This window comes from Opisthorchis viverrini (genome assembly GCF_000715545.1).
Source record: "Opisthorchis viverrini unplaced genomic scaffold opera_v5_251, whole genome shotgun sequence".
Classification (NCBI taxonomy): Eukaryota; Metazoa; Platyhelminthes; class Trematoda; order Opisthorchiida; family Opisthorchiidae; genus Opisthorchis; species Opisthorchis viverrini.
Window position 1 is genome coordinate 667854 of NW_008751908.1, and position 10027 is coordinate 677880.

Genomic DNA, 10027 nt, shown 5'->3' on the forward strand with positions numbered 1-10027 from the left:
TCTATCTATCTATCTATCTACCTATTTATCTATCTATCTATCCATCTATCACTCGTAGGTTGATAAATACGGTTGCGGTTAGGTTATACCTTTTGAGATCGACAGAAATCAGGAGAGAGTTTGACTGTTTTGTTTACTCTCTCGGAGTTGTATGACAGTGGTTGCTGTTACGTTTTGAAACGCGTTCCGCGGCAGATAGTTTTGACGCGTCAACCCTCTATTTGCATCCTTATGGTCGCACGTTGCTAGGCCTCTATCAATTCATTCCACGATTCCCTGACAGCCTTTGTTTGGACATGTTCGACAACAGCCGATTATTGGGAGAAGTACAGTCATCTTGAGACGTACCGAAATCCTCATTCTTTGGCCACTGGATGAAGTAGGGTTGATCTATTTATTCGTTGCGTTTCGTTTCAAGAGGTGGTTAGGAGGTTTTTGCTTGTATGAAGATATTACTCCATTTGATGCCTACTTCTGTTCAATCACAGGTTTTGAGACCCTTTTTGAAAAGGCCGAAAGTACCCATACCAGAATATGAACAACATGAGACGTACAAACGTATTTAAACTATTACCTAAGCAGATGCTTTTCTGAATGATAAAGGCATACGTGAGATATGAAGTCGACCCTTCTCAACGAAGCTGATTAGTCGTCATCATTTCTGCAGATTTGACTGAAGCTGACACACGCGCTTGTATGGTAGTTTTCAATATTTGCATTTGCGTTCTGGTCTTTAGCGACCAACAGGATAGCACGAGATGGCAAAAGATGAGTTGATAAAGAACAGAGTGTCGGCAGTGCAAGCAATTCATTGGACGGTTGAGTAATTCAGTGAGCTTAGAAATTTACGACAAGATATCCACCTCCAATGCAGGCGGGGTTAGCCTCAGTCTGGCGATATGCTGATTCGCAGTGTTTCTCCAGTAAACTCAACATGGTAGTAATTTACTTATAAGTGGGAATGAGACTGGTGGCATTCACCGTCTCTCGAAGCCAACACGCAAGGTCTTGGCGAGAAAAAAACGGAAAAGAGGCGTGGTGCAAACCAGTAGACGTATAAAGTACGGTGCGTTCAGCCAATATAATATCAGAGCAACGCGCTACCTGGAGTATCTCCAAAATGCTCAGCTTTGTACGGGCAATACTTTTATCCTCAGAATCATAGTGCCATTGTCCACCTAAGGGGAAACGCATAAATAAAGCAAGATTAGTACGTGTGACCACATACATTACGGTGAAAGAAAAATATTAGGCCCCATTTTTCTAACAGGAAGGCTTTCAACACTATCCAGAGATCAAGGTCGCAACCAAAAATTAGGTTATGCTAAGGCACACACCTTGAATAATATGTTTTCAGTGATCGCCATTATAACCACCAATGATAGAGATACACTCAGTTGATTTCGGTGCTTAATTTCTGTGAAACCGTTGGGTAAATCGTTCACTTAAAATAAAATGAGAAGTTTAGGAAGATAAGGTGAACATCATTCACTCTTAGTGAAATTATCAAGGGAAGGGTGCCAAAGTTTTAGAACAGAAATGGGTAAATATACCAGAGTATTGTATTCGACTAAGAGGCTACCAACTAGATTGACCTAGAACTCTTCTAGGACCTTTACGACACAAATGCAATCATCCCGAGGGATAAGCTATGGCTAAGCACTCCGGCTAGGAAGTCGCCCCTCAGATCGATGCAGTATGCATTTCAGAATGAAAGGGATATGAAAACAGCACTGGCTAACCACAAGAAATATGCTAAAAACTGCAAACATTTAATTGTGAACGGAAATGAAGAGCGCAAACTAGGTTTACAAATTTCACTAGCAGACCTCTTGTTTCGGCTACATCAAAATGAGCTGATTGATAAATTTAGACACTCACAAAGTTAAGACAAACACTGATTGATGGTTGATTGATTGTTGGTCTAATGCGAATATGTAGTACATCCCCAGATTGGGGGTAGTCTTACTTGGCGCTCTGTGATTTGGGGCTCACGCGCCCCAAGAGTGGAATAAAGCTGCAATTAGAAATTTTCATTAAAAAGTGTTGTTCATAAAGAATTATATATTAAGCCTCAGCATTTGGGTTGATTAATGGAAGAAAACACAACTCTAAGGGCAGAGTATTTTAACAAAACTCTTTCATTTACTATAGGTATATTTGTCGGAAGCGAAACAAACGGAATCACATAGGGTTTTGACCAGATCGGCACACTGTAACCTTGTTGTCCGTGAACAGGCTATGGTCCTCTCAACTGGGATTTGTCTGGGCGATCAAGTGTAGCATTTTCCTTGACAATCCGAGCAATAGGTTCAGTAACGAATGTCAAGTCTGTAGACAGGGAGGCGTCGACATTTTAGAAACGAGCACACCATGTCATTTTGTGACAATGAAGTTGATTGCATTCAGTTTTCGTAGAACCTGAGAAACTGATAACGTGTTTTAGAAGCATCTGTATTCAGTGACAGACTGTTAAGGCAAATGCTGTATGTACACGCTGTAATCTGACCTCCAAAAATACAAATAACAGGGCCATCCGTTGGCTGGTGCGAATTACCGCAGCCACAAAGAGTTTTCAATAGGAGGGATAATCACTTAGATGGTATAGGTTCGATACGCTGGCTCTGGACCCAAGAATCGCCTCTTTATGAACCGAACAGACTATAAATACAGAACGCTACCGTGCTTCAGATGCACGCCAATTTCGAACCCGATGGATGTGGTTCCACAACCACGTACTGTATTTTTACTCTATGCGGAAGTGATGAAATTAAATAATGTTGACAGTCTTATCGTCTGGAGATCCGAGCGTTTTGAGAACGATTGATAAAGCACTCTTGTCCATTGAGTGGAGGGGTTTTGTGCAATTCACCATTGGATTGCATAGATGTTGGTTCCGTACTCGGAAATTCCATTGCATCTGAAGTGCAGCAGGGATGAGTTTAATTATGTTTCGTTCGCCTTAGAATTCACAGTTTCATTGTTGCCGCTTTGTTCAAATGCATGCGGTGTTTAGCAAGCTAATTGAAATGCAGATGTTGTCTGGCTTATAGAGCAGAGAGGAAGGATCCCTCCCCGGTGGATCATTTTCTGTCGCCAGATTGGTGTGATCGTAGAATCCTTGAACTACTGTGGCCGACACACCATCAGCTGGGTGTGTAACTGGGGGAGGGGCCTCATGCTTCAATATTAATTCACCCGGTTATTGACCTTCGACCTTCAGGCTGCGTGGGTTGATTGTGAGCTTTCATTTGCACAGAACTCTGAGGTAAGTGGGGGAAATATACTGAATCCTTTATGGTGGATTTTTAAATGTTTGGAAATGTGCAGCTGGAATTTTTCCATGCGCATCGAGGCTTAGACTGATCTTGTTGTCCTGGATGTATAAGAGATTCAGTATGAATGTTCCAAGGGTTTTTCACAATGGCCTGAAGACCTATTTAGATACCGCCATTTTACCTAAGCCTAGACAGAAGCGACCAGGATTGGCTTCGAATCACGTACTATCAGTTGCTATATATATATATATATATATATAATTTTATATATATATATATATATAGCAACTGATAGTACGTGATTCGAAGCCAATCCTGGTCGCTTCTGTCTAGGCTTAGGTAAAATGGCGGTATCTAAATAGGTCTTCAGGCCATTGTGAAAAACCCTTGGAACATTCATACTGAATCTCTTATACATCCAGGACAACAAGATCAGTCTAAGCCCCGATGCGCATGGAAAAATTCCAGCTGCACATTTCCAAACATTTAAAAATCCACCATAAAGGATTCAATGCTTCACCCCGCTATTACCGCGTCATGGAGCATATCAATTATCACTCTTTGATCTGTCTCACCGGATGAGTACTTCAGTACTCAGTGATTTGAGTGATTAAACAATGAGATAATCAGTAAGCAGTATAGTGCTATGTCTCAGGCTTTTTCAGGATAAATTACTTGATAACGCTCGGTCTAAAGCTCGCCTTTGAAGGCGGCAACTAGGCCGTAAAGCAAAAGGACGGCGGGGACCATGATCACGATGCGCGTTTCACACGATAATCGCGGAGACGTTGGCAGCAAATTTTATTCCACATTATCCTTTGACTAGTGGGTGCATATATGAGCTTTCCTCTGACGCTTTTCCACTGGTTTTGTAACTGGATGAATGTTGTGTACGGATACGTGAACACCGAACTTATGAACAAGCTGGTGGATTACACATTTCCGCAGTGTGACAAGAGTGAATTTTTTCCGAGTGGGTACAAAATCTGCTATATATAATCTATCAGTACCGGCTCTCTCCTGACTCTGGTTGGCCGTTTCTCCAACCAACCGGAATAAGCACACACGGATGTTCGCTTTACATTTGGCAAATCCAAACTTTACTGAAAAAGATCCGAATTTACTGCATGTAGGAGCCGAAAATCCTATTCATCTGTCTGCAGGCCTGGAGAACAAACAACCTACTGGTTATAGACGTAACATACAACTCATAAGGTTGCTGAAAATTCTTCGACATCTCACGACCAGTTTCGCCATTCTTGGGTCTCATCAATTAGGAGTTATCCCTGATGCAGCACATTCACTTGCTTAAAAACATCATATGCGAGAAATTTAGTTGGGTTCCAGGTAAGTTTTCCGAAAAACCAAAGTTGTTTGCAAGTGTGTATATCTCGCTAAACTACTGGTTAGATTGTTATTGCTAGGCGAGTGTACGATGTCCAACTCCTATGTGCTATCTACTTCTTCATAATAAAATTGAAAGGTTTCGGAAAGCAATATCACACGCAGAAATAATAAAGCGACAAGAAGATAAATGTGGATAAGTTGTGAAAAAGAAATTTACATTCCCAAAAACGAAGTTTGGGGACAGTATTTGGGTGGGTTCGTCAGGCATTGGTGAATGTGGGGTTAAGGTGTAATGTTCCAGATCAAAGGAAATAGGGGAACATTTATGTAAAGTAAAAAAATAAGCAGAAAAGAAACGGGAAAGGGGAAACTTTGCTATCAGTGTAATGGTAAAGTTCAGCTGCCTTTTAGGATAGCGACGCCCGGATTCTAATTTCTACTGCCTCTACCCAGCAGAGGATAGCTCATCTTCTCCACGGCTGATTAGACATTAAGCGCCAAGCGATTCGGAGCTGGTATCAAGGGGATGTGTGGCCAATTTTATCTTGGGCTGTTTGCCGACTGTCCTAAAAACCATTTTGTTTAGTGTTGGAATACATGCACAGAAAACAGTCTCTCTAACCTGCGTACATATGTTTTCCTACAGGTAAACTAAATCATAACCAAATTCCCTATAGTCGATGCGTGAACTCCCAACAGAAAAACAGCAAGATGGATATCCAGATGTAGCACGCTAATTACAATGCTAATGAAAACTCTGACAGCATCCTCTGAACGCACTTTGCATCTTTGCTTATGACAAATCTTTTATTCACGTAATGTATATAATAATTCACTTCGTCTACATCATTCCCCTCTCAGTTTTCGAGGCAATAATTTGCTCCGCGATCTCACATGATGAGCATTTTGCCGCAAGCAGAACGTTAGCAGTGTTTGGAAAATTTTTGAATGTTCTTCTATTTTACAACATATTGCCTAGTGCCTTATTAATATCCGAAATGGAAGAGTGAGACCATGCACCTTATTGCCACGGGGTTTAGTTATATGGTTGTCCACAGAATACAGTGCGATTGCGATTTTAAGACGTACCTTAACTAATCGCGATATGGTTACCTCATAAAGTAATACATACAGGGGCAATCTATTTAATGCGACTATTTTACCGAAAGTCAAAAACTGAACATACCTGATTTATGCGTCGTCGGTTCCCCGTGTGTACAGCGGTCCATTAAGAGAAGGAGTGTCCTTCCAAGAGAAAGCAACGCCGACAACGAATAAAGCGAAAAGTAAACAAGATATTTCGCCAACACAACGACCTTACAAGAGGGACAGAAACAAGGAAAGCATGGAGTAAATGAGTGAAATCATGCAACTGGCTAACATTTTTGTTGAAATACGGTTCAAGGTAAACCACTGATGTATATTTCGGTTCAGTATTCAGACAAGACTAGGTTCATTGGCCAGTATATAACTGTGGGTCTTGTGAAAGGAATTCGAACACAAAAGATTGTTTTCAGGAATACCACTGATTGCCAGAATCAACGGATTCTTTGTCTAACTTGAAAACCGATCCTTTTGAATAAGAGGATATGCCCATCCTGTAAAGTCCCAGTTGAATCCGGAAACTCATCTTTTCACACTTTTGTCAATAATGAGTTGATACACTTGTCTCGTTCTGGAAAAACCGGTCTCGAGAGAGCCCATCGCTTTATTCAGACTAAAAAATTCGTCTAAATTGCCAGCCTATCTTCCTGAACGCCGTCCATTTCATTCTTAGTGACCAACCAGACTGTGTTTGGTTTGATAATGATATCATCCTTTGTGTATATATAAAATCTCCCTACTTTCGAGGTTATCCAAGTTCGTTTCTTATCAAATGGTCTTTGATAAGGATTGATTCCATGTCTCTCCATATTTTGGGCCCAAGTGATTCTTTGATTGACTATTACGCTGCTGTTACCATGGTCGACTAAACTGGTTTCAGCTTGGCCTATTGTGACGCATTACATCGATATCCTTGTTTGCAGTGGGTGGAATAAAGGTTCTCAAACGCACTCGAAAACAACTTGAATTTCGTTTACCGAAGGAATTTCCGTTTCGGTATTTTTCTGGTTCCTCACAAAAAGATCATCCCACAGAAACAGCTGCCACTAGCTAATTCCTTTTGGCTGTCTTTACGGAAAAAGTTGACTTAAGTCGACTTCTAACATGTTGATAGCTAACCTTGATAGTTCGACTTTGCGCTGTTGGCAACCAATAATCTGTCTCAGTCCAGCATCATCACATAACTGCGACTGTCTAAAAAAACAACCGAGGTTTATTGGTTATAACCTCATCGCCTTGTATTCTACGAATTAATAACATACTTGCCAGTCGATGGCAAATCTCTGTCCAAAATTTAGCATATGTTTTATGTCTGTATCCCGAAAAGTCTCAGATTACGGGAGACGGGCTTTTAACACTTATATTCCTCAAACAAGCTTTCGACTTGCAAATTACTCAACTATCACCATGTCTACAAAATTCCGACATAGAATCGCAAAGCTTTCCTCTCCACTGTTGGCATTGCATGCTCAGGTTACTCAGGAGAAAAGCTTCAAAACTAGTTGACTTTGGTTGCTACGATTTTCTGTGCCATTTTTTAGAATTTTGAGTCTCGATAATATCACTCAGTCCTCCATGTGTATCTGTAAACAGGGAGGAAATACAAAAACTAAGATTCTGATTTCTGGCCGAAACCCGAACAGTGGCTCATTTTATAACATGTTTTTTCAGAGAGGTTCAGTAGTCGCTTGTTTTGGTTGTGTCAGATTAGCTGAAGTTGATCTTTATGTAAACGAGACACTGGGTTTATTTCATTGACCGCTTTCGTTGTCCCGATTGACCTACACTGAACTGAAAACGTGAAAATAGATTGTCATAACAACTACATTGAGTTCAACCAACTTGGGCTTCTAGGATAAGATGAGTCTTCAACCTCATAAGACTGGTGTAGTTAAGTCATATTACTTTAAGTTCATGGTCCTGACATGAAGGAGGTTTAACGACTAACAAGTACAAGTTCTGAGCATACCGATTCGTATCGTATCCACTCTCAACCGCAGCCACACTCTTCTTAGTCCAGTTAATCCTTCTGGTAACATGTAGTTTTACACTTAGCCTATTTCTAATAGGTTTAGAATGCATCTCCGACCCCATTGTCCTGACTGGTTACTTAGCATCCGGATACTTTGTCGCGAACTACTGAATGGAAATTTTTTAACAATCGTTAGTAAAAAAATCCTTAGTCGTTCGTGTCGTCGATAAAAAATCAAAAGCGGTGGTTGCAAACTGAATTAAAAAAGGTTTTAATTCATAGACGAAAAAATTCTCCAAGTACCTCCATAATTAGCTTGCTTTGAAATGGGTCTTGAAACCACCGGTCACTTGAGGCCGCGTCTGCAAGGCAGGAACTAATGAACTCCATAACCGGTGTGAATTGTCCGCGGCTTTGTAGCTGTTCTGACGTGAGCACATCCATGGGATCATACCTGTCATTTTGGGGTTACAAAAATAAAGAACTCAAGTGTCATCCCATTATCAGTAACTCGATCCACCTTTTTGTGATTCGTTAAAAACTCACTGGGCTGACGCAGAGAATAATAAATTTTCGGCTCTAATTTGAGCATGCTATGAGCTGAAATGAACCGCTTATACTATTGTAATTCCAAACAGATTTTAGAGAATTTTTTATTATTGCTCTATGTGTGGTTGACGCTCAGTTGTTTGCTATTTTTTTAATCCCTTGGCATACCACATACTAGTCTTTTAGCCTGAATGAATGTATAACAATCTGCCGCTTTGATAGGTTGAGTTCTGTATAAAAATCTGCTCTAGAAGTTCTAACAACAAACTACAAACTAGCAGTCAGGTACGCTGTTTGTTTACCAGTTCAATGCTTCTATAGTAACGCAAAATTAGTACTAATTTCAGCTTGACTCGCATTATCCTCTTATTGAAACAAATTATGTACTCACCCATCTAAACCATAGTTGCGCCCAATCTTCCTCCATAACCATACATATTGAATAGACTGCCTAGGTTCTTGCGGACTTTTATCCAGGTGCAGATGAAGTAACAGTTTGCAATGTACTGCACGGAGCTCTGCTGGTAGACGACAATCCTCTATACATCTACAATAACGGAAATAATGGTTGACGACTGAATTAGACCGAACACTGCGTGGATATTGGGGTTCGGATAATGATTAAAGCTACAACCCTACTAAAAGTCTTCTGTACAAATGATGCAAGCAGTAAGAAACATGGAACAGTCAAAATTTCGGTTGGGAGTCCTTACCAGCAAATTTGTTTTCAATGGGTTTTAAACGTAACTAGTCAGTTGAAATGAAGTACTGTGTTGAAAATTTATCACTGGATCAGTCGTGGATCAACGCCTAGTGATCACCTATAGTGGACGTAAGTGGATTATCGCAACGAAGATGGCCAAACATAACAGACTGACTAAAAAGTACATTCTGAGGAAGAGCCAGCCTGATGAACATCCTATTCGTCGGCTATACACAACTATGCTCAACTATTGGCACACTCGTTTAAACAGCCACTAGCTGTTCTGCTAATCATGTTAAGGTAGACTTCGCGCCATTCTGTTCGAGTTTCACTCATGGATTTACAAGTGACCAGAAGTGAAATCTTTAGATGGTGAGTTTAATGGTATCGCTGGCCATCCAGAATTCAAGGAGACGATTGCTCCCACTATTATTTTTATTATTATTATCATTACCATAATTATTTTGTATGTGCCATTAATGTGCGCACTAGGATTACCGGCTTGTGAAGTTGTATTTCTCTGAGCTAATAACATTAAATTCGGACACCTTTATTCAAAATTATTTTTTTCTGCCGAGTTGAATAAGCTGTTAAATAACAGGTGTCAAGGATTATTAGTCGGTATTACCCCATTTGTTGCGGTTTCTAGCTCTCGTAAATTACTCGTGCCTTACTGCAAAACAGTATTTGTACACTACTCATGCGGACCTAGTAATCCCCAGAAACTGATAATTAACTTCAGCGCTGTTCCATCGCATGCACACCAGAGTCCTGAAAATGTGGCGTTGGAAACCAACCAGCATATCCCCATTACTCAGTACGAGTGGTGCAACGCATTTCTTGTTGTTCTGTTCTGTGTTGCTAAATGCGCCCTTCAAATAAGTTAAAAATAAACGGACAGCGGGAGAATGAAACACATAGGAGTTGTGATCTTAGATGACAGCAGATATCATTCTACTAGTGTACTTCGTTGCGAGTAAACCTCACTCACAATGATAAAGTTTTGGCGGACCACACACGCTACAGGCACGCTTACCACCAGTACACCTTGAATGATTGAATTTGGTGATCTTC

General features: G+C 40.6%; 2 protein-coding genes across 2 annotated transcripts in view; one reads left to right on the plus strand and one right to left on the minus strand.

Annotated features, from left to right (window-relative positions):
• The window catches only part of T265_09036 (hypothetical protein), a gene marked incomplete at both ends in the record, with an annotated part of 127507 nt that overhangs the window by 84260 nt on the left and 33220 nt on the right, over positions 1 to 10027 (plus strand). The gene's annotated exons all lie outside the window — the stretch shown is intronic.
• T265_14735 (hypothetical protein) overlaps positions 1 to 10027 on the minus strand; it is a gene marked incomplete at both ends in the record, with an annotated part of 115853 nt that overhangs the window by 77816 nt on the left and 28010 nt on the right. Inside the window, 4 exons of the mRNA XM_009175006.1 lie at positions 1105 to 1178; positions 5812 to 5941; positions 8005 to 8155; positions 8642 to 8797. Of these exons, the coding sequence (XP_009173270.1) occupies positions 1105 to 1178; positions 5812 to 5941; positions 8005 to 8155; positions 8642 to 8797 (511 nt within the window). The remainder of the gene's footprint in view (positions 1 to 1104; positions 1179 to 5811; positions 5942 to 8004; positions 8156 to 8641; positions 8798 to 10027) is intronic.